The sequence below is a fragment of the Sturnus vulgaris genome, chromosome 10 (assembly GCF_052056855.1).
Source record: "Sturnus vulgaris isolate bStuVul1 chromosome 10, bStuVul1.hap1, whole genome shotgun sequence".
Lineage (NCBI taxonomy): Eukaryota > Metazoa > Chordata > Aves > Passeriformes > Sturnidae > Sturnus > Sturnus vulgaris.
The window spans coordinates 15,340,206-15,365,286 of record NC_142252.1 but is presented as its reverse complement, the minus strand read 5'-3'; the positions used below and the strand labels follow the sequence as shown (position 1 = coordinate 15,365,286).

Here is a 25,081-nt window from a genome sequence, read left to right as displayed (position 1 = left end):
GTGGGTTGCTGTAAATATGAAATCTAGGAAGAAGCCCATCATTATATTAACTAAATATGTCATTATATTAACGGATACAGTATTAGTTTTACTTTCTAGTCAGCACTTGAGCAGCAACATCAGTGCATTTGTGAGTGAAGTCAGATTTTCAAGTGCTTACAACTCTTCTCAAGACAAAAACATATGATAAAATGTATATTGTGAAGCAAGGTGTGTCTGACAAATTGTTTTTTTACTCTGTGTCCTGTGCAAGAGATTGATTTCTCTTCTCTTGACTGGGTTTTCAGCTTCATTTCTGTGAAAAATTGGGCTCTTGACCTGTGGCATCTGGTCTCTCGTTAGGTTTAGTGTGAGATTAGATCATCGCAAGAAAACACTAGCTTTGCAAAGAATATTCCAGGTTAAAATTTGTAGGAGAACTGTAGAACATGGGACTGCATCACAGAAAGTTTTATTGTGATAGAAGGGTACGTGCTCTTCTGGGTATCCTGTATAGAAAGTCAGCTTCAAACTCTTTCTTTTTAGGCTGGAACTGTTGATTAAGCACTCCTGTAGTCTTTTGACCTCTGCCCTCAGGTATTTTCCAGTCCCTGCAAAGATGATCCCCAGCCGTCGGTGCATAAGATTATAGTGATATATAGGTATGTTTATGGCCGTGTTGGGAAGGAAGCAGCTGTGTCCCTGTAACAATGAGCATCATGCAGCTGGGACTAACATCAGAACGTCATGCAGCAATAGCTGAATTTCTTTTCCAGGGAAGAAAGCTTATGCACTGCTTTGGTGGCCCTGTAACAAAGCTTTTCCCCTCTTGTCTGCTCTTGCATACAGTGCCCTTGGCTTTTCAGAAGTTAATTGATTTGTCTGTATTATGAGTCTCTCTTTAATTTTATTTGTGTAAAGAAGAACACACGCTAATCTTTCTCCAGAGAAATGTTTTGCGTTGCTCCTCTTTGAACGTTGGCCCTGGGTCTGCTGTTTCTTAATGAGTCTTTAACTAAACAGCTACGGTTCCCACATGCTCCAGCCTTGACACACACATACTTGTACACCCACGTGCCTGCTCCCAGTTGAACCGAGCCTGCCCGCTGCTTTGGGATTTGTGTTGGCAAGGCAGTGCCTCCCTGGGAAGCCCAGCGAGTGAGAGGGGGCTTTATACCTACACAGGCACATAGGCTTGGCCTCACATGAGCTGTCCTGTGCGCTGGAAGGGCTGTAACCTCTTTAGCACGCTGTCCTCCCACCCCCTGCCTTGTTTAGAGTGTGGATGCCTGTGGGCTGTGCTGCCTGGGCGAGGACCCGAGTGAGTGCCGAGCCCAGCACCCGATGCCGAGTTACCGTCTGGAATGCTGCTGGCTGCCGGATCCTTGATAGCTTGTTTTTAATGAAGATTCCTCCTGTAATTCCTAGAATATCTTGAAGTGCAAAAAAAAATGAGCGGTGTGTGTATTTTGCTGTGGGCTGAATTTTTTCCTGCTCTTCACAGTTCCCTCCGTGAACAGAGAGGAGGAGGAGGAGGGAGAAGCAGCTGACTGCTTTTTTTGTTGTTGTTGTTTTTGTTTTCTACTTGACTTCTGTGAAATATGTGGTGATCAATCGCTCGCGACTAACAAAATGTTTTTGTTTCTCTTTGCAAAAGCATATGGGAACTGCAGGAAAAGCATATGGGCGTTTTTAGGAAAACATATTGGTGAATGGACAAATTATAGTGGTGCCAATATGTTTTGGATGTCTGGCTAGACCACTACTACTACCACACTTGCTGGCATGCAGACACATCTACAAGATTTCCAGCATGTGAGGGGTGTGTGGCTGCTCCTGGGGAAAGGCAGGCTGTGCTGGATAAGCCTCTGCTGGAGCAGTGCTGTGATCCATCTTCGAGGTGTGTGACAGCCTCATCATGTCCTGGGGTAGGCTCCGGGCTCACGTTTATGGCAGTGTATCCATTCTGTCAGGAGACTGAGCCCAGAGCTCCACTTGCAGCTGGCTGCAGGCAATGATAATGGTAACCATTTTTCTTTCCAAAGCACTGGACTGCAGTCCTCGTAACACCTGAGCTTCTTGCAAACAGCTGGGCAGCCTCTGGTTTTCCTCTGCTGCTCTAGCAAGGTCTTTGTGTTAGCTTGGGCTGTTATTTTTAATTTCTCCATTGAGTGGTTTGCTTTTCAGGAAATGCAGAACATTGGCAGTATTGTTTCTGGTCCCAGTCCTGTTTGCTCTGATACTGGTGATCCAGGGAAAGGGATGCATAAGCAGGGAGCTGTAAGGGGATTGAGTTGTCTTGGCTGGTGGGCTCTGGTGGCTCACAGCATCCCTGCTGTGGTCTCCTGTCCATGATGTCCTTGGTAGCTCTGATGGGCACCCCAGCAGTGAGGGAGTGCTGCCTCTATCTGGGATGGGCATGGCCATACTGGGCTGCAGAAGGGGGCAAAAAACAAGGCTGAAGACTGAGGGGATAAGCAAGATGCACATTTGGGCAGTCGTTTGGATGTTGTGTTGTTCACCTCGGTTATGAACTGGCACTCAGATATTCTGAGTCGTAATTCAGGTAGAGGTAAACCTTTTAGTGCTCCCCTCTTACGCCAGCTTCAGGATGATTTGCTGGTGAATAATTTTATATTATTTAATGTAGCCACTTTCCTTATAGCTCTTTTGTTCTGTGAAACAATTCCCTATTTTATTATGCAAACAGTACATTAAGATCCTTGTGGGCCCAAGTTCCCAATAGTGCTTGAGATGACGGCAGAGAAGTAGGTTATTTCAGAAATCATGATTCTCTCCTCTAGAAGCTTTCTTGGAGTTCTGCTTTAACGGCTTTTGATATTATACGTGCTTAAAAAAAAAAAGCTAAAAAAATTCAGTACTTCCTAAATGTTATAGAGCTCAAAAAAATACACTGTATGCCTTGTCACAATATTTAATACAGAGTGCTATTTACAGTAATGAATCAAAATGTCAGTTTTTAAAATATGAACTGTCAAAGTGTTCCTACTTTGCAGAAAACTTTGATATGACAGTTTGTTAATCATATGACTATTACATCAAATGTGTCTAAGAGTACTTTTGCTCGACAAAGTCTTTTTTTATTCCTTTCCCCTCCCTTTTCCCTGTTAATTCTGGCAGGGTTGTTTGACTGAATGCACTCTGATTAGAGGTCAGAAGAATCCAGAGCTGAATGCTTTTGTTTGTGGACAGAAGGGATGTGTTAGTGCCTGTGCTCTTGCTGGTCATGGTCACCTAATCTTAGGTACAGCCCGGTTTGGATCATGTCTCCCCTTGTGAGCATGGTGGAGTGGTGCTGGTGCCTCTGGGATAACTGCATTTGGGGCAGCTGGGCTAAAACTGTCTTTTGAGTAAAGTACAGCACAGCTGGCTTGTGCTGTAGCGTTTCTAATCCCTGCAGCTTTAGCACGAGGGCACAAGTAAAATAAAGATCTCAAGGCTGCTGTGCATCCTTGATGAGCTGAAGGTGGTGCAGGGCAGGGCTGGTGTCGCTTGTTGAGCAGGAGGAAGGAGGCTGGGGATGCCAAGGTCCTCTCCCCTGTGCCTTTGATTACTCTGGATCCAGGTCAAGGAGTGGGTTTGGGCTCTGATTTCCCTTCCATTAATTTAGACCAGAATGCTTTGCTTTTTTGATTCTTTTGTTTGCTTATCTGCAAAATGGGAGTAATTAATTGATATTAGTTAACTCACAAGTCTCCTTAAAGCCGATTAGTCAAACAACTGCACTTTTGGTGAAGACAAGGGAGAGCTTATGTAGATAATCGTGCTTTAGAAAACAGCCTCTGGAAGGAGCAGAGGGTTCAGCATGCTAATGTGGGGACTGGAGGCCAGAGAGGAGTCCCAGGTGTAGCAGAGTCGTGTACCTCTGCCCAGAATGTCTTTGTGCCACATTGCCTAAGGCTTCAGATGGATTCTTACTGCTTGTTAAAACTCTGAGTTACCATTGCGTAGGTCTTACAAGTGCAATATTTCTGAGTTGGAGTTGGCCCAGCACAGCTATGGGAATAGGAGGAGTCTAAAAAGGCAAAAGCTGTGTGTCAGCAGTCCAGAAAAGAGGAGTGTGGGCAGTGCAAGACAGTAAATCTTAGAATCAAAAAATCATAGAAAGGTTTGGGTTGAAAGGGAACTTTGAAGACTCTTTAGTTTGAACTCCCCTGTGATGGGCAGGGGGATCTTCCACCAGATCAGGTCGTTACAAGCCCTGTCCAACCTGGTTTTGAACACTTCCAGGAGTGGTGCATCCATAGCTTCTCTGGGCAATTCATTCTGGTGTCTTATAATTAAAAAAATATTTCTAAGGCCAAATCAGATGGTCTTGATTGTGGGTGTTTCTGGGGGCCTGATTAATTTGGAATTTCAGCTGGGCATGTCTATTAAATAACAACCTCAACAGTCGTGTTACTGAAGAGATGATAAGGAGTTGTTTTCAGGGGTGTGGTCACATATTTAAGTGCACTTTTGAGCAGCACATCAGTGAGCTCTGGTGTACGGAAGGTCCAGGTAAAGGCACTGCACACATCTGAAGTCTGGTATGCTGATGCTCACTGAGTCTCTGCTGGAAGGAGATTTGGGAAGGTGAGGGCAGTGCTGTAACATTTGTCACATTAATATCCTGCTGATAGAGGAGGTGAGGAAAAAGAGGGGAAGAAAGCAGGGGAAGGGAGGTACTGGTGAGTGAGGTGATGACAGCAGGAGAGGCTTTGCTGATGGTGGTGCCTGGTGTGGACCACCAGGAATCCTGAAAGAACCAGTCCCAAAAGGGCTCTTACACAAACACAGGGGTGCAGAGGGGCTGCCAGCAGCAAGGGCCACTGGCAAGGCACGTGTGAAGGTGTCCCTTTTCAAACCATGTCTTTGTCACCTCTGTCAGGCCAGTGCTGCTGCATTCCCTCATCCCACAGAGGAACATTGATTATTGCTCAATTTTCATTTTAGACAAACCACATTTTTAGTGCAATTTTTCTTTTATTATTGTTAGTGGAATGGATGGAAAAGGAGCTCTAACAGATGTATGATTAGCAGGGCATGAAATTAAAAATGTTTGTGTACAAGGAAAAGGTTGTTTACTACCAAATTCCTCATTTGAAAATGAAGTGATACTAAGATTGGCTGTGTGATTCTGCAGCAGGCCCCCAGTCCTTTTCTGTCCCTCCCTTGGCAGTGTTGGCTGAAAATTAACAATATTTTTAATATGAATTTTACTAAAAAAATAATAGCAAAATTGAAAAGTCAGTACCTGCCTTTGGAGGCAGATTATTTAAAGATGTTCTTGTGCTCTGGCACTGATGAAGTGAATTCAAGAAAATATTTTGACTGACGTTTAAACCCCACTGATTAGGCCGATTTGAATATTTTATATCAAAATTCATTTGGGTGGAAAATAAGGTTCTGACTGAATAATACTGAGTATGGGGATGTACCTGGGTGAAGACTACTTGTTGCCAGAATGTTGAAAAATCCATATTTGGTGTTGCTGCTGCTGCAGCAGAGGGGTGCAGATTGGTATGCAGTACTCAGTTCTTCCCCGCTTTGTGGGTCAGTCTTGTAGTGGTTTTGCATGGGAATGGCTTAAGGGTTCTGATTGAAAGCCATCAACTCTTAGATTTTTGTCTTAGAAGTGTGAGGGTTTATTCCCGTGTAAAATACCTGTCCTTCACCCCCCCCCAATAAGGACATTTTTAGTCTGAGAAAATTATCTTTTTTCTTAGGAGCTTTGCCTGTGATGTGCAATTCAAGTACAGCTGATCTTTACTGTTTTTTAAAAATTATCATAGAATATGCTGAGTTGAAAGGGTGGATCAGGATCATCAGGTCCAAGTCCTGGCCCTGCACAGGGCACCCCAAGAATCACATCATGTGCCTGCCTGAGAGAGAATTTTGTAAGAATGAGGTGAAGAAGCGTGCATCACAAACACTTCATTTATGTTATTCTGTTGAGAAAAGTCTGGTCCTACCTAGGACTGAACATTTCCCAGGTACTTTGAATTTCTCACCTATCTCATTCTTTGTCCTCTAAAACCTTTGTGGCCAGGTTCAGTGCTGACACTGGTTGAAGTCTGTTGGGCTGCTCATGGGTGAAGTTTCACCTGGGTGAGTGTTTGCAGGACCCAGACCTACGGCATCATCGTGATGGATTCTGCCCACTGAGCCTGGATGGCATCGAGCAGAAAATAGGAAGAGGGCTAAGAGATTGTTCCTGCACTCTGGGAACAATTGAGACAGAAAATTGCTTCCAGGATTTCTTCACTTTTCCACAGAGAATAATCAGCCTGTGTAATTCTCTGCCACAGGAAATACTGCCTGAATCTGTTACGCAAAGACAGCAAGCAAAGTTCAGATAGCAGCCTGAATACCAAAGGTGCTGCAGAGCAGGGACTGTCCCTTACTCAGGGGTATTTTTGGTCTAGTGTCATTTTTTTGCTTGTATGTGTATGTGTCATGGGATATCACAATAGTGCAACCTATAATTGAATAATGGCTTAGATAGTCAGCATGTTCTGGGTGCACATTTAGACTTTGGTGCCCTAAACAAGAAGAAAAATTTGTATGCTGAGCTTGTAAATGGAGTTTTGATTACCCTGGCACTTGGATTCTGCACCTGAGATTGTGGGGCAGCTTAGAGCAATTCCAGTGAGGTGATGGGTATCTGGTAATATCAGTCCTGCTCTTGGCTTGTTCTAATCTTTGCTTCAGAGAGGCCAGCAAATCACTACTTCTGCGCCTTTTTTTGTTAATCTGGAGGATGGGGCAGCACTTGAGCCACTTGCTGGGGTTTGTGTAAGGCCTTCCAACCGTGTGTCTTTTTCCAACTTTGAGGGGAAATTATTTAAATATTTTGAGTGAAAGTAGTTGTGGCCAAATCACTGCGTGAGCATTATACCTGCTGAGCTCTGAAATTTGATGCCTAAATTTCCATTAGCAGGTCATACTGGGCCAGAGGATCTTGAACCACTAGAATAGAAAGGAATAAAACGGAATGGAGTTGGTGTTTGGTTATGGGCTCTGGATGTCATTGTTCCTGACTGTTCATCTGGCTAATGTTTGCTTTTGTGAAGTATTTGTCTGTGTCTGTGCTTCTGTGCACATGGGGAAAAGGAGGACAAATATCACTGGGGTGGATTAGCATTAAAAAATAGTTAACTGATCAAAGCCATAAAGCTTGTCCAAGTGAATTCTTCAGAGAAATAGTTTTGAATTTCCCAAGCAGCCGCAGGCCATAAAAGCGAAGCACTATCGTTCAGAGATGCAAAAAATCCCCTTCTGTTGGAGTGCTGGACCTATTTGTTCCCTTTTAGGAGGGGATTCAAAATGTTTTCTTAATTTTCTTCTGAACAGCTCACTGCTATCCATCATGAGCCTTTGCCAGCTCTGCTCCCCCTCAGTTTTAACTCTCCACTGAGATCTCTATATCCCTACTTGAAATTTTGGATGCCGTTTGGCTCTGTGCACTTTGCTCTTACAGACCACTCCTTGTCTCCAAGCTCATTTAGCCCCTCCTTTACAACTTTTTGTTGTCCTCAGTGCCTTGGTGGAGTAGACAGGGAAGGTGGGATGCAGATGGAGAGCGATGCCTGGGAAGGTTTCCCACGCTTCCTGAGGGGATGGCAGGGGAGCCCTGTTCCTGGTGCCATGTTCTGTCTTGTTACTGGTGCTGCCACAGCAGGAGCATCAGCCCCAGGAGCAGCGTCAGCCCCACCAGGTCTGCAGAGCAGGTGGGACAAAGTGGGAGGGAATTTCCTTTCTCTCACATGGAGGAAGGAAAGTATATTGTTTGACTGCTCAAAATTACTGAAGTCTCATACTGAAGGTTAAGCAACCAGCCTCTGGGAATTGGGCACATAAATTTCCTTTATGCTTATGAAAGTCTCTTTCACAGTGTTTTGTTTTTTTTGCTTCTCTTTAAGATGTAGAAAAGAATGAAGTGCTGGCGTATGGTCCATGCACAGGGTATTTGGATGGCACAGTCATTAATAGGAATGAAAATTATACTGTGGTGGCTCAGAGCTTGTCAAGAAAAAAAGAAAAGAAAAACTCTCAGAAGACACAAAGTGCTTTGTAGCTGGAAGTGCCTGTTGCCCTACAAGGACTCAACTGTCCTTTTCAGTCCCGGTCTTCTATTATTGAAAATATTTTTCTGCCTAATACCTACTAGCTTTTTAATACTGCTTAATTGTATGCACACTCCCCCCCCAAAAGAAAGCCACACATTTTTCTGTTTTTGTAAATGTTCAGCTTTAGGGCCCCCAGAGAGGATGTTAATGGCTGTGTCCCGGCTGCCTTTCAAGCAGAGAATTCCACTTTTACTATCCTGATATTTGGAGTTTCATTCTCCAGATAACCAAATTTTAATATAACCACATTTAAAATGTGTGTGTGTATAGATACATAATATAAAAATTATTTAATTATATTTAATCCTGAGTCCTAAGTATATTCTGGTAGAAACTGAGGTAATCTTTGTAACAGGTGGGCAGTGCATGGAGAGCAAAGCTCTGTCTGACAGGATTGCAGCTTTTAGAGAGGGATTAGGTGTTTGCACAAGTGTGGGCATGGCATGCGTGTATGCCATGTACACACATCCTTGGTTTCTGTGGTAGAGCAGAGATGATTTACCCACATTGCAGGGCCATTTGCTAGGGTGAAGCCATCAGTGTTCTGTTCCTGAAGCAATAGAGAGGTGCATCCATGTGTAGGATAGTGCCAAGTAAAAGGGAAGCTCATCCTTCTCCAAGGTTGTACTTTGGCCTCTTGTATAGGCCACATCCTACCCTCAGATGGGAGCAGTGCTCAGCTGTTGCTAACATGAGGAAGAATTGAATCTGAAGCCCAGGGCCCTTCTGCACAGGGAAACCATTGCAAAACAAAGCCAGGGTGTGAATTTAAAGTGCAATAGCTGTTCCGAGCGTACTTCTCATGTGGGCAGACTTATTCTGCTCTGAGAGGGTCTTTGTGCAGTTCTGCTTCATCCCGTGCCAAAGGCACTCTGAGTGCAGAAAGAAGAATGCCCACACAGGGAGTGGATAGCTTTTCCAGGCTATTTCACCAAGCTGAAGAGTCCCAGGAGATGCCATGTTTTCTTGTCCCCATGAGTGTTGCAGGAGCCTACCCTTCATTCAGCTCACTCTCCACTCAGGCTTTCACAGGAGAGCTTTGTGGTGGGTGTGTGGTGGAGCTGTGTCTTCTGGACCCTGCCAGGTGCAGCGAGCATCACTCATTTGCTTGAACTTTTGGGGCTGATCCCTGAAGATCTTGGTCTTGTCTGGGCACTGCTAGTGTTGCAGTTTGGCATTCTCCATCAGGGCCATCACCTCTTGTGATGTGTTCCAGGCTGCTGAAAACCACTCCTGTGAGAGCCTGCCTATGTTCATGTGTTGTTCCTTTTCCTGTGAAATTGCCAAGCAAACCTGTGTACTGGGTATGATCATTATCTGAACACTGTTGAACAGGGGAAAAAAGCCCATCTGTTCTACAAAGAGGCAGTGTAAAGAGCAGGCTCTGTGACTAAATAAATTCACATCTGTTTAGCAGAACCATCAAATGGCAAGCAGAGAGGCCTAATGTGAATCACATGTTGAAACCACAAGTATGAGTGAGATGAGCTGCAAAAGAGAGAGCCTGGAAGTGTTGATCCATGTGAGCAACTGTTGGTTTCTCTCCTTATTCTTTGCCTCTACCAGTTTCCTGAGCTAATGATGCAGAATCAAAAAATCAGGGGTGTGCTCGTCTATGCATACTTGTGTGTGTAAGCTTGTATTCATTGCATGATTAATTAACCTTCCTATGTTATTTTGAGCCATTAGATCATGACTTCAATTGGAAGGGCTCTTGGTGGTGGGGGAGCTGCAGAGGAGGGACAGTGGGGCTACATGAAGAGAGCAGGTGAAGCTGTTCCCTAGTGGAGGTGCTTCACAAAAATGGCCCTGGGGTATCTTGTTTTAAAAGGGAAATTGACTTGGAAGTGATTCCTTGTGATGATGTCTCCAGCAGTGTCATCTCAAGAAACCTGATGGAGCAATCTAGAGGCTTCAAAGGGTAGGTTATGTCTTCACATGCATAGGCTAATTTCAGAATAGGTATCTGTGTACCAGTCCTAACAGACTGCATCTTTCCATGGATCAATGAAATTTGTTGCTTAGGTTTTCCCCTTAGTGTTTTAAGCCCTGCAGAAACAAAGGACAGCTCAAGTTTCTGTATTGGTTACATTTGCAGTTTATTTTTCTTTTGTGCCAAGAACATATCAATACAATTTCAAAATGCTGTATTTTGTGACTTGAGGCAGCAGTTTCTAACTTAAAAACAAGAAGGCTGTGGGGAGGTACATACAGCTCAGGTGCTTTAGTGAAGGTTATTTGACTGGTCTCCATAGCCCCTTAGAGTGTCATGCAGAGGAGCAAGCATCTTCTCTCCCACAGGATCTCATGAAAAGAAACATGCAGTGATTTTAGTCTCAAATGTGGTTTCTTGATGCTGCCTTGCCTTTTGTCCTAGATATTTTGCAGCAAACGAGGCCAAACTTGCGGAAACAAAGAGTGGTGGAAAATAGGCTGTTAAACCTGATTTGCACAGATCCTGCTCTCCTGCAGCTCAGGCTGCTCTCTGTAGCTGACAGGGAGCTGTGTACAGCTCACCTGGGATGTGAGCTCTGCAGGAGCTGCTGGAGGTAATGAAGCACTTAAGGGCTGATGTGTTGAAGGTCCCCAAGGAATGATTAAGGTGTTGGCAGCTGTGTTACTTTGAAAGAGAAATATGTGCATTACACAGCAGAGGCATGCTGAAATGCCTTTCAGACACTTGGTTGTGTGTGGGAACATGCTTTGCCTCAGACCTGAAAGATAGTGGTAGCAACTATTGAAGGGCATTTGATAAATGGAGCTGCACTTAGCAGCTGCAGGACCCAGCTGCCTGCCCTAGCACAGCTCAAAAACAAGTGGTTGCCAGCAGTGGCTAAAATGCAGCAGCATATAAATATCTTTGGATATATTAAAAGTTTGATTCTTCCTTCCCTCTAAAAGTACCCTCTGCTCATGATTCATTTCTTCTCTTCCATCACCCCCTGCCAGTCTTTTTGGAGAATGTGAAGGTAAAAGAGCATCAGAATATTTCCTGGAGACAGTCAGATTTGGGCTGTTCTGCATCTAGGGAACTGATGTGGCCAGTCTAGTGTGAAAACTCTTTTGTCACAACAGAACTTCCTACTGATTTCTGGAAAGGGGAACAAGTTACTACTTTGGATGGTCAAAAACGGAAGGCAGCAAAGCAATAGTGGTGGAGCAACTGGAGTCGGCTTCTAATTTGGATGAGCTTGTTTAGCAAACTCACAAGGTCGGTGTGGGTGCCTGGCTGGGTTGACTTCACTGCTGGTACTGTGGTTTGCACCAGCTGGGGAATTATCTCCCAGAGCATTGCATATCACTGTTCTTGAATGAATGGACTCTGAGGTAAAAGGGAAGAGCAGCAGTTTCTTGGGCTGGTGCTTGGTGCTTTTATGAGTTTCAAAGTAGAATTGAAAATCAAATTTCAAGCACTTGTCTTCTGTCACAAGTTTCTATTCAGAGCAGAACTAATGCCCTATGGATACTAAACCAGAGCTTTATCTTCATGCACTTCACAGTGTTAGGATCAGCTTTGCCTTCGCCTTTAATGCCCCTCTTTACCCTTTTTCCTGTGCTTTAAGAACACCCCTCACTTTTGAAAATGTGTCTGCTTAATGAGCTATATGTCATGTTTATTGCAAATAGCATAGGGGTAGCTAACACCACAGTGTGACCTACCCTTCTATCCATGTGGCCATGGCATTGTGGAGCTCCTCCATCTTAGGCACCATCTCGAAATATGCCTTATATTCTTCTTTATTTCTTGACAAAAAGGATGTGGAGCAGGCAATGAACACCCAGTCAAATATGAGTCCAGTATGTGCTGTGATTGTCACTAAAGCAAACTGGATATAGGGCTGCTTCAGGAGGAGCCTGGACTGCAGACTGAGATGAGTTATTGCTCACCTTTCCTCACTACTGCTGAGGCTGTTACCCAGTCTGGAGTCCACCAGTTGAAATGGGATGTTGAAGAGGTGGAGAGAGTCCAGAGAAGGGTCAGTCAGGGGCTGAAAGCACATGACCTACAAGATGAGGCTGAGAGAGCTTTGGCTTCTGTCTCTGATGGAAAGGAGGCAAAGGAGTGATCCAGTGGCAGCCTGTGACTACTGCCAAGGGCCTTCTGAACATGTCAGAGCCTAATGCTTCCATCCAGATGGCAAAATAAAGTGCCATGAACATGCATAATGGATTGGGAGATTCAGCTGGAGAGTTGGAAAAGCATTTTCCTTGGGAAAGTAGTGTAACTCTAGTACAAGTCACCAGTTAGCAAGGAATTCTTCATTTTGGAGGTTTGCCAGGACAAAGCCACAGCAAGCCTTACCTAGAGTTGGTGATAATTTAGTCTCCTGCTAAAAGCAGAACTTGGTAGCCTGCAGAGATCCTCTCTCTTTCCTGACAGTACTGCAGGCTTTCAGCTTCTTTAAGGAGGAAGCAATTTAAATCTTTATTTTTGCTTTGTGTTGCAGAAGGGAGACCAGAAGACGTTGGGGTGCTCATGTCTTGATGATGTCAAGTCACCTGTTGTCATGAAACTCAAGAGAAATGTAGTCTTTTTCCTGACTCTTTATACAAAGAATTTTGTGTACTTCCTTTCTTACAGTTTTCATCCACTCAAATATCTTGCTTCCATTAGCAATCTCTCTGCATCATCAATTGCCAGTCACCTGGCAGCAATCACTCTTCTGTGTTTTGAGATACAGGATTTTCCATAGGAAAAAGGCTATTTCCCCTGATTATTTGCAAAGTGTCTGAGCTGAGCTACCAAAACCAAGACACAGGCTGGTGCAGTGCTCAGGAAGAAGTCATCCAGGGATTTGTCATACTTGAAGCTGTGACTTCCAGGATGGCTTGGGATCTGAGGGAAGAAAAGTTAAGTGGATCAGGTGGGAGGAAGAGAATCAGGGATTAAAACTTTTGATCCTGGACAGAGTTCCTGCCCATTAATTGATTTAATTGCTTGATTTTTAGGCAGTACAATGTCAAAGTATGGATTCTACTGCCAGCTCCATGAGCTGTCAAAAGGAGGTTCTGGTGGTGATGGATCCACACACGCTTTCTTCCTGAGTGGGGCCTGTGCTGTGCCTGTGTCCTGAGCTGCAGCTCCTTTTCCATTCACAGAAATCCTCTTGGTGGCTTGGGGCTCAGACTGCCAGTAGGAGATGTGTGTTCTTCCAGGTGGGGCAACATCTAACTCTTCCTGCAATCACTGCTAGCTTAGAAGAGAAGTGCAAGGAGCCCCATCATAAATACAAACCCACCTACACCCAGCCTTGCTGGGTAGGATCTCAAGCTCAGCACTGTTTCCTTGTTCACTCTATCAGTTTCCCACTGAGCTCAGATCCTGCTGTTTCTCCCTAGGCTGAGCCACACACACACTGCTCTGCAAAGCTAATACAATTATCTGTGTGTCAATATGCTGCCACGGTCCCATTTGGTCCCACTGGGGTCTTGTTGATATCTCACAGCTGAGCTGCATGTTAGTTCTGCACAATTCCTCCTTGTTTACAGCCAGCATCAGCATCCAAAGTACCTGAGTTTTTTCCAACAGCCTTACCATTGCCATTTCTTGTTGTCCTGTTTTCTTTTCACTTAAGTGAGACCCTTGATATGCTTGATTTCAGTACATTTCCATTGGTTGAGAAGTCTAGTCCCTTAATAATTTTCTTTGATGGATAAGCTCTGTGTTGCTTGGCAGCCCCTTGCTGAAGTAGGAAGCCAAGTACTGAGCTGTGCTATAGGCAAGACATTGAATACAGGCACAGAAGGAATAAAGGCAGCCTTTTTTGGCAGAGAGGTCTTGAAAATAAATTGTATGCAGGAAAATAGTATTTGTGTAAGGGAGCTCATGATCTGAGACTCCCAGAATAACTTTCTGCATCATCCCTGTTTTTGCTGTCTCTTAGTATATTTCCTCTCTTATTTTATATATGATTTTCTGAAACATCCATCTCAAACTTTTCTTTGTGCTACAACAACATGCTCACAAATGTGGGTGTCGAGTTATCAGGGAAAGAGGCTATAACAATTGGAAGAAATCTGGCTGGCTCAGAGCTACCTCCTGGCTTAAGTTCTTAGGTTCAGGAATAAACTGTATTTGGGTAAGCTAGCAGGTTACCCCCTCTGTTACAAGAGGCTTGGGGTTTGTTGTGACCACAAGTAGCTGAGGCCTTGGATTGATACTTTATCCAGTTTGATTATGTTTGGAGTAGCTGAGGATTGTCTCATGCCATAGAAGCCAAGAATCAGCTTGCTCTCTGGTGAAATTGCAAGGCAGTCATTAGAGTTGTATTAGATTAGATAGATCTATCTATCTCCAGGGAGCCAGTATGATCTCTTTGTTTTAGTTCACATGGACAAGTCAAGTTCAATTTATTGGGATTTTAAAGCCTAGTTTGTCATCTGACACCAGGATGTGACATGGCTGTGAAAGGAAGATCTCATTCATCAGCTTTTATGCATGTGTTTTGCAGCAGCAGCCAAATTCAAATAGCCAGCATCTAATCCCAAAACTACTAATGCAATTATCTTGGGAAATAAAAGAAGTTTTAGAAGTTTTATGTTTAGTTTGCCCTTCTACCTTTTCCATTGCTGAAGCTGTTACAAGAAAAATGAGCTAAGAGTGAAACCTAAGGGTGAGTTCTTGGTTGATAACAAAATTGTCCCAGAAGCAGGATTTTGAAGTAAGAATGATTGTGACGTTGGGTTGATATCTGATCAACTATTTTCATGATGCCATTAACTTTGGTTAAGCATCTTTGTTCCAGAGAGACTGCTCTTTACCATCACATCTTTGCAGTCTCCACTACATACCTGCTATCGTCCTTTTATGTCTCAGTCATACTCAGTAAAAGTTGTAGTGACTTAAAAGTGTACAACAAAAGTCACATCCCAAAGTGGCATGGATCTGATGGAAAATAAATTAACTGTGGATGTAGCTAGGATAAAAAAGTTATTTTCCAAGTATTGGTTCTTTACTTAAAAGAATAGGCACAAGATTTGTTCATTTGCAAATTATTGCAACTAGAAAATAAGGAATATAAGGTTGCATTACCAGTAGGTGATATTTCTGACATATTTTAAGCGGAATACAGTATATTGCTGCAAACTGGAAGGAGCTGATGAGTCCCTTGAAGGCAGGGAGGCACCGCAGAGAGACCTTGATAAATTAGAGGATGGGGCAATCACCAGCCATACAAAGTTCAACAAGAAAAAGTGCTGGATTCTGCACTTGGAATGGGGCAACCCTGGATGTATGGACGGACTGGGAATGAGGGGCTGGAGCACAGTGCCGTGGAAAGGGCCCTGGGGTTCTGGTCCATGGCAAGTTGAACAGGAGCCAGGAGTGCCAAGCCTGTCCTGGAGGCACCAGGGACAGCCGGGCAAGGGAGGGATTGTCCTGCTCTGCTCTGGGCTGGGGTGGCCTCATCCTGAATTTTGTGGACAGTTTTGGGCACCACAATGTAAGAAAGATGTGAAACTATTAGAGGGTGTCCAAAGGTGGGCAGTGAAGATGGTGAAGGACCTTGAGGGGAGGCTGTGTGAGGAGCAGCTGAGGGCACTGAGTCTGCTCAGCCTGGAGGAGACTGAGGGGAGAGCTCAGTGCAGTCACAGCTTCCTCCCGAGGGGAAGAGGAGGGGCAGGCACTGATCTCTGCTCTGTGCTGACACTGACAGGAGCTGAGGGAAGGTTTAGGTTGGACATCAGGAAAAGGTTCTGCCTCCAGAGGGTGGTTGGGCACTGAACAAGCTCCCCAGGGCAGTGGTCACAGCACCAAGCCTGGCAGAGCTCAAGAAGGGTTTGGGCAATGCTCTCGGGGACATGGTGTGACTCTTGGGGATGGAGCTGAGCAGGGCCAGGAGCTGGACTCGATGATCCCTGTGGTCCCACCCAACTCAGCAGATCTGTGATTCCATGAAACCCTTCTGAGTGCAGATGAAGTCACAGCTCGCAGGCTGGGGGTTTTGAGTCACAAAATAATTGATTTTGATCTCTCAAGGGATCTCTGGAGGTCATCTGGGCCAACCACTTACTCAAACCAGGGTGCACTTTGAATTTAAGTCAGGTCTTCTGGAGGATCCTATGGAAGTTGGATTGAAGCTGTTAAAGCCAGAAGGAAATATTACTAGATGATATTCTTCGAGGAATAATTCATCAGTGCTCTAACTAGGTTTCTTTTTCCTTTAATTCCTCTGATTGCATTAGTGACATCCCACAGCAGGAAATAGGTGAATGCTCTCAGTCCTGTTTAACTGAAGAAGTGATTTTGATTTCGTTTATTTATTTTACTTTGAGGGAATTGGAATGAAGATACAAAACCTTGCCTTATCCAGGCAATCGAAATAAACTATGATTCAGAGAGGAAGAGGCAGTGTTAAACTTGCTCCAGCAGATACCTGCTGTGAAAGACTACAGAAAGCATTAGGAAATGTGCATAAACCATGTAAAATGGGTGCAAGCAAAGAAACCTGATCTTGGGGAGGTATTTGCCACAAGAACTTGGAGTCCACCTGCGTCCAGTTTGCCTCTGGTCAGGAAGGCAGTCACTGGAGGGTGATAGTGTTTTCCATTCCTCTTCATCACCTCTCAAGGTCTTGGAGCAGCTCAGTTGACTCTTCTTAGATCTTCACTGCTCACATGCTGCTTCACCAGCACCATGCACAGGATTCCCAGTGTTCAGAGTTGTTGCTGAAGCTTTGTGATGAAGGTTGGGAGTCATTTTGCTGGTGGAGGGGTTTGAGGGAGGAGCTTTATTGAGCTGGTTAATATTGCAGGAGTTAAATTCAGAGAGCTGTTGTGCAGATCAGCAATGATTAAGGGAGTTGTGAAGGACTCCCAATTCCCCAAATCACATAATTTGCCATATGATATAAAATTGATGAGAATAAGTAGTACCATATGGGAAGGACATCCCAGGAGAGCTTGTGCTGAGTTTATAAGTACCTATGGCACTTCCTCTCTTTGGTTAAAGACCTCTAATGAGACCTGAATTTTGACATTATACCCTCTTGTGAAGGCCACAAGAAGTAGAAGAACATGGCTAGAGATCATGTGCCATAAATGAATAAATAAATTCATTTAACCTTCAGAGGGGAACAGTGCCAATAAAAACAAGCAGCTCTGGGAGTTTGTAAAAAGCAAATCTGTCTGGTCAGCCTCAGTGACTGCATTTGACTAACAAGAAGACTGGAGGTGACAAGGACAAAGCAAAGGACTATATTTTAGCAGGACATTTGAGGTTTGCGACTTGGGGAATTTCAGGAAGAAAAATGAAGATAAATCTGCTTAGAGGAGAGCCATCCAGACATCTAGGTTGCAGCTCTAACAGAAAGGGACAATGGGTGGCATGATTTTTACATTGTGAAGGATGTCCCCTTCATTGAATTCTAGAGCTGTTCTTTAAAATTCATTTGGAAGGTGATGCAAAGCCAAAACTTTCCTCTTTGAGTTCTTTTACTTGGATGGAATAGAAGAGATAGTGGGGAGGATGCAGTTTGCCATTCTACACTTAGAGACAAACTTGAGTTATCAAGGGAAGGTGATGCTTGTTTTGTGTATCAGAGAAAACCCCCAGCACTGCTTTCAGTCACATCTGCTGTCAACAAACAAGGTCCTAATTCCCTATATCTGGTCAGTCTCTTGGCCTTAGGAGTGATGGCTCACTGTGCATGGGTGATGCTAAGAAAGAACATCACAGACCTACATCAAGCCAGTGAATTTAGGAAGGCGTGGGATGGAAGACAGAGCAGACAGTCTGTAAGCACAGACGGTTGTTGGTCATTTTTTGTTAAATACTGTTGCTACCCACTACGAAGCATTAGCTTAATTAACTCGGGGACAAAATCTCCTGTCTTGGCAAAGTCCATCAACATCCAAGGTGTATTTGGTCCATGTTACAAATATGGAAATGAAATGAAGATTTATATGGGTACAGTCTAATCACAGAAAAGCCAGCCTGCCTCAGAAATGAATGTACTAACAATTTCAAAAGTAGGCAAATTGGTACTCTACCCTTCCTTTGCTTATCAGATATAAGGATAAATTGACTTGAAACCCTCAGTTTTTTACCTTCGCTTCTCAAAGGTGAATGACATCCGGTAATTAAAAGCAAAAACAAGCTCTTATGCCCACACATTTGAAAAAAGAAAAAGGCAGTGAAAAAAGCTTGTCAGGCTGTTATTACTGCATGGTATTATCTGCTATTGATATTCCTGGTCTGACATTTTTAGATAATGCGGTCTCAGCTTGGGATTCATGGACTCCAGTTCCTCTGCTGTGGTGTATTCTTTCATGGTTAGAATTTTCTGAACTTACAGCATTAAGATCGTCCTAATGATAGAACCAGAACACACCGTTTGCCTTATTTATGCAGCGTGATTTCACTCTTTGCCCTTAATGCTATTTATCATGGTTAGTCTGGTCTTATCCTCTGCCTCCAAAAGTGGGTGATGACTAATGCTTCCAAGGAAGAAAGGATAACAGAACCTCAGGCGTCCACAGCTGATTTCAGTCAGGTTTTTGTTTTTGATATTATTAATCATTTTACCTCTTCTAAGTTTCTATTCTTAAAAATGGTCTTACGTTATCAGCCACCATTTCAGAAAAGGTAGCTGGAAAATTGAAGAGAGTTGAGAGTAAACATGCATGAAAGAATCAAGAGAAATCTGCCCTTTTTAGGGAGTTTAATTGATACTTACATGTTTCGGTTTGATTTAAGCAATGATCTGGCTGCATTCTGAAAGGATCTTCGTGAGGAAGAGAGGCATGTCTGTAATGCAGATGACAGGAGCATAACAAAATGCAATGGTTGGAAGTGGATCCAGCTAAATTTTAAGCCAGACATAAAGGATAAGCTGTAATTATGGTGTTAATTTTTTGTCCAACAGTTTACCTAATGCTGTGTTGGGTTCTCCAACACTTGCATTGTTTCAGTTGAGGCTGCATGTGCTTTATTACAAATATTCTTTAGCTCAGCAGAAGCTTTGTGGAGCAGTAGTTGGGGGATGGCTCAGGGTGAGTCAAGATGATCAATGAGAGGCTTTCAAAGCAGTGACATAGAAAAGATTTAAGGGATTTTCTGGGGGGGGATGAGGCAGTGAAATTGGGAAGGGAGTGTTGCCAGAGTGATCAGTGAATAAGGAGTCACAGAAAAAGCTTGTAGCAGTCAGATCAGCAGTGGAGCTGTGAGTTACGGCTGCCCAAGGAGGGTGGCAGGCTGACATGCAGAAGGTTTCAGCCAAGACAGAGGGAGGTGTGGCACTGACAGGGGAGGAAGAGGTGGCTGTCCCTCTGGGAGGATTCCCAGGGACAGGACTCTGCTGGCTAAGGATTTTCCAGCCTTGCTGTGTTAACTCTTGCATGGCTAGGTCTACCCAGGTTTGCCAGGAAGGTGCTCACTGACTGCAAACAGTGCCTGATGAATTACTTACTTGGAGCAGAAATGTGGGGGCAGCTGTAGATTTAATCTGTAGGTTAATGTTTCACTGAAAAATAACTTTTAATGGAAGAAAATAACTCAAAAGTGAAACGTGTGTTTGCTGGCTGTGTTGCTGGTTAGCCAGAAAAGCACTGCTGTTACCTATTGGGTATTCCTGTCCAAGTGCAGGCACCACAGTGACACTCGGGCAGTGACAGATGTAAGAGTAAGTTTAGAGTAAGGAAATTAGTTATAGGCCTGAGTTTTCCTGTGTTATTTTGATTACTTGTCCCCATCACAAAATGTTCTGCTCCAAAGAAGCTTCTTATGGAAAACCAGGCAGTATTGCAGGGAGTGGAGAGAGAGCACTCATGACTTTGTCTGAATTAGCCAGAGTGCTCCACCATGGAGAGTGGAGCCTGCTGAGAGGTGGGGGCTGTGTTTGTCTGCAAGCCACTCTCCCTTACATTTTTTCCTTGCTTTTGGCCTTTTACCAGCTGGCAAAATGGAGGGAAAATAATAGCAAACCCTGAAGTTTAGCTTCAGTTTTTAAAAATAAATTAATTTATTTTCTTTTTCTGTGATCTTGCAGAGTAGTTAGGCTAAATTTAATTGAGGCTGGGGAGCTGGGGCTGGAACAGATGAGGAAAAGGGAACTTGCTGAAAACACTGTCAGGGTACAGATAGCAAAAATGAGTAGCAGTAAATGCATAACAGAAAATGAGATGGGAAGAAAGAGGAAGAGAAAAGGCTAACAGGGAAACAATTAGAAAATACCACCATGGCCAAAACAAAGGCGTTAGAGGTTAGCTGAGAGGGAGCTGTGTGCCAGCTTACAGTCAGCAGCTGAGTTACAGCACTGTGGTCTCCCTGCTCCCAGGCTGTCCATAGGAGCAGTCTGTTTTTTAAGCTCATTCACTGAAATTCTCTCATTGTCTTCAGCCATCCTCAGTGCTGTGCATCCTAGCTACTGAAGCAGGCATTCTTTGTTTGTGCATCACACAACCCATCCCTGTCATCAGCCTAGCAGACCATGAGAGTTCAGTGGGACCAAGGCATGCTGCCTGAGGGTGGTTAAGGAACATTCCAGAACAAGAATGGTGATAATCTGGTCAGTACTGGGATTTTTTTTTCCTTTAGCGTTGAATCAGTTTGGAGGTAATGTCCAGGGTCTGAGGGTGCTTCACTGCAGCAGGAGGCTCTTTCATATGAGATGTCAAGCCAGAGGCTGAAAACCTGTCAGAATTAAACTCCAGGATGCTTTTAGCAATGGGTAAGGTACAGTCATCTTTGGATGTAATAACTCTGCAGAGTGCAGGCTCGTCCTGTTTAGCTCTTAAGGCTAACTGCCCTCATTGCATTCTGCTCTTAAGACCTAGATAGTTGTCTGAGTTTTATTGCTGCTTTTACAGTTATGAAGGATGTAGGAGACAGTAGTGTAGATGATTCTTATTGCTGGAGTGACAGTCATTTTCCAGGTCCAGGGGGGCTGGTGTTGGTCATGGGAAGTGCTGGGCAGTGGGACCATGGTTCATGTGCCCTCAGCCCCCACCCGTTGTGACTGGTTTCCTCTCCTGCCTTGTGGAGATGACTTGCCTTTCACTTCTTGCTTTCAGAACGATGCTCTACACTCTTATTGTGAGTTGGACAGCAGGCCTGTGAGGGAGGAAAGTCATGTCCTTGCAGCTCAGCCTTGGATACATCTCCAGGCTGCTCCTGCCATGCTCCTGTCTGCCTCATTTCTAGCCAGCTCCAGTGTCTTCCTTTCACTGGTATTGGATTCCTAGTGCAGCAGCTCACTTCCTAGTTGTAGGAATTGTGAAACCACTGTCTGCACATCAAGCAGTCAGACTGCATGGCCAGGAAGAGACAGAAGTGTTGGGACTGATGTTTGGCACTTGCCAGTTCCTCTGTCACACAATGAGTGATTCAGGTGGAAGATGACCAAAAATTATCTATCTCCTGGTGTTGGGTCAGACATTGGGACTTAAAGTAGAAATTACTCAAGTGGGAAATTGTTTCCTGAAGTAAATTTACTGGTTGGAATAAGGACATCTGTATATCCATCAGTTTTAACAGTCATTGCTCTTAGCTGAGGTGCTGACCCTCCACTACCGTGTGGAGACCTCGATCCTGTCTCTTGCACTGATCCTTTTCCATGGTGAAATCAAATCTTTCCTGATTTGGGTGATAGGTGCCTGCTGGTTTTGGTAGCCTTAAGGGATTCTGACACCAAAGCTTCATGGGCAGAAGCGACAGGGTGCTCAAGAGCTGCAAAATTAGCATTGACTTTTGTCTGTGAGGGATCTTCATTTCTCCATCAAATGTCAAATCCAGCTCCATAGGACCATCTGATGGTACAGTAGGGCTATCATGGCTACCCAGCGAGTGTGGTTTGTGTGTGGTGAAAAGCACTTGTTCATTGGAATTAACAGGATTTTTATGGGCAACATTTTCAGCAGCATCTGAACCCAGTTCTCAAAAGTGATGTAGGCTTTTAAGAGGCCAAAGCCAAGATTTTCATAAATAAGTAATGGTTTGGGCTGCCTCTGTTTTTTGTTACACAAGTCTAAAAGGAGCCTGGTTGTCAGGGGTTGTGAGATTCTGGCATTTATTCAAAATTGACATGCTTTTAAAATGTCTTAAGCTGGGCATTCAGAAATGGAGGCATCAAGAATGATTAGCTACTTTTGAAATCTGTTTTCTTAAAAGTCTGAATGAAAATCACTGGGGCATGGGGTCCTAAATGACATGTGAAAAAGTGCTAAAAGTGTATTTTGGAAGTGTGTGTGCCTATCTGTGACTAGACTTGTCCCCAGAGCACCTGCACTGTTGCACATTAATGTACTCAAAAAGGCCGAAAAGGGAAAGGCAAATATGTCACTACTGTGCTGAATGCTGGGTGGGACTGATGGGCTGCTTCAGGGTATCAGTCTGTCTCTGTTCTGGTTTGGAGAGGAAAATGGCAATGGTTTTTGCAGGTGCCAACAATAACCTGATCAGTAATTCTGACCTGCTGGAGAGAGACAAATTTGAATCTAAAGTCCTGTACGTTAGGAACAACATATTTAAAGTTAAGCATGCACCAGTTAAATGTGTTTTAAAGGGTTTTATAGGATTGATTTCATAAACCAGAAAAATAGTAGGATTGCACCTGTTACTTCCCCAGCCTAAATTGCTAATTTACGTGTGACTCTCTTTGTGTCTGCTCTCAGAGCTGAACCATGTCCCACCCGTCCTGGCTGCCACCCAAGAGCACCAACGAGCCTGTTGGTCACGTTACTGCAAGGATGGAGACCACACACACCTTTGGGACTCCCAGCATCTCCGTGTCCACCCAGCAGACCCCAAAGAAGTTTGCACCTGTGGTCGCCCCCAAACCAAAGTACAACCCATACAAGCAATCAGGAGGTGATGGTGAGTATTTGTTTTTTAGGAAGGAACTATAACTGCCTAGTGCAGAGGAACTGACTGCTGAAACAGGCTGTTCTTGACTTGCTCTTCGTTGGTGAGTTTATGGGAGCCTCCCTTTCTCAGTTGATTCAAATCAAGAGGAATGTGAAGGTGTCTCTTCCCTTAGCTCTGGCTAGCTACTCTTCTGAGAGGCACAGGGCTGGGACAGGACACGAGGACAGACCTTTCTCGGTTTTAATTGAAAGCACATGTCCTGTGTCCAAGACTGGTACTGTTCAAGGGGTTTTGCTTGTTTGGTCCCTGCTGGCACACAATGACTCAAGGAGCTTGGATTCGAACAACTCTTTTCAGTATTGATTCTTTCACCCTAGCACAGTGGGGATGCTTTACAAACAAGGGATTGCTCTGTGGGAATATAAGTATAATTGGGGGTGTTAGGGCATAAATTTGGCCAGTGAGTCTAGAAGTGTTTTCTCTTCAGTCTGCTGCCTGGATTGTTCTACTTTTGTTCTTTCCCTCTACGATGGAACTCTTGAATATGAAATATTGGGAAGGTATTTAGATGACTGTTGCAATGGCCTCTGGAGCTGTTATGTCAGCAAAACAAATGCCTGCCAGTGACTGTGTGTCAGCCTTCCTTTACTTCTTGCTGTGAAAGTCCTCCTCTCTTGATGTAGTTGGGCACCAAGCATGGGATTTGGGTTCGTGGCTTGTGGATGCATGGAAGGAGCGAGTTCCCAGGAGCAGGAGTACATGGGTGGGAGCACCTCTGGAACTTGCAACTGGAAACCTGCAACTTACAGCACCTGGGATGCCCCTGGCTGACAATGGAGAGTTTGTGATGGAACTGCAGCAGAAACAAGTGAAGGCCAGTGATTTTAGGGGAGAGTGATAGCTGCTTTGGCAGAGCATGGCATTTCTATTCCTGGTGATTTACTGTAGGTAGAAATGGGGGAAAGTTTTCCCCCGCCTCATCTCCAACCTTTCTCCAAAGAAAAGCTCAGTTGTATTCAAGAAAATTGCCAAACCAGCTTTTGTATTTGGTTTTGGATGCTCTACATTGTTTCTTCACCACTTTTTCCTCTTTTATGTTGAGTATAATAAAATAAACATCACCTGTATATATTTTCCTCTTTCTGCTCTATCTTTTGAAAGTGTATGTATTTGCAGGAAGACTATAGAGTAATGGAAAAGAGAAAGAAAAACAAAAGAGCATATTAAATCTTACACTTGAGTGATTTTCTAAAGTTAAGGACATTTTATAGGAAAGTTGGAAAAGCCTGATGAGTGTTTTGGGTATTTTTCGTCTGCCGATCTAACTTCGGAGAATTCAGAACGAAAAAAGAAAATGTGTTGGAGGGGGAAAAGCGAAATCATATGCACCTGTTCTGCTGCCTTCAGTAACAAAACTTAGTGAGAAATAGGAAGGAAAAGACATTTAGAATTTAAAAAGTAAAAATTAGTCCCTGAAAATGCTAAGAAAATGTCACCTTCAAGTCAAGTGGAAATTCTTATTTTTCTAATTCTCTTGCAATTAAAAATAATAATGGAAAATGGCCCTTTTCCCTCTAGGAAATCTGTTCTTAATCAGTCAGTATTTTTTGTGTAAAAAGATCAGTATGTCTTAATTGTCAGTGTCTTAGTGATTGTAGGTCTGATTGTATGTGACTCAGGAACATTATCACCTAAAAAAGTTCTGTGTTTCTTGCCGTTTGGGGAAGGAAGTTTTCCCAAAGAGCAGAGCAGGCACTGCAGGCTGAGAAGGGGAGACAAAACACTCAGACCTTTCTCATGCAGCCCAGAGTACCTGGTCCTGCAGGCTGGGTCTGCTGGAAACCAGGAGACAGTCGAATGGTCTCAGGGGTCTGTGCCAGTGCCAGTTCCTTGCCTTGTCTGATGCTGAGCTTTTAGACATCCCATCATTATCTGACAGGCCTGGAAGAGCTAAGGGTTGGCCAAGACCTGGTCAGAGGTAGCCTTAGTGATGTGACAACATGCCTGCAGCTTTAGCTAATCCACTTCCAGAAGGTGACACGCTGCTGGTGGCTGTCAGCAGCCCGTGCAAAGCCATTACCCAGCCATATATAACCCTGGGAACATGAGGCTGCTGGGATCTGGCAGGCAAGGGCTGTGGGAGAAGTGAGAAATACTTAGCCCAATG

The 25,081-nt window shown here is 44.1% G+C and overlaps 1 protein-coding gene across 5 annotated transcripts in view; it reads left to right on the top strand.

Moving 5' to 3' along the window:
* LPP (LIM domain containing preferred translocation partner in lipoma) overlaps positions 1–25,081 on the top strand; it is a 331,939-nt gene that overhangs the window by 93,566 nt on the left and 213,292 nt on the right. For all 5 annotated transcript variants that reach the window (XM_088170915.1, XM_088170914.1, XM_088170913.1 and 2 more), the window contains one exon: positions 22,722–22,923. In XM_088170915.1, the coding sequence (XP_088027041.1) occupies positions 22,731–22,923 (193 nt within the window). In that variant the 5' untranslated portion in view covers positions 22,722–22,730. The remainder of the gene's footprint in view (positions 1–22,721; positions 22,924–25,081) is intronic.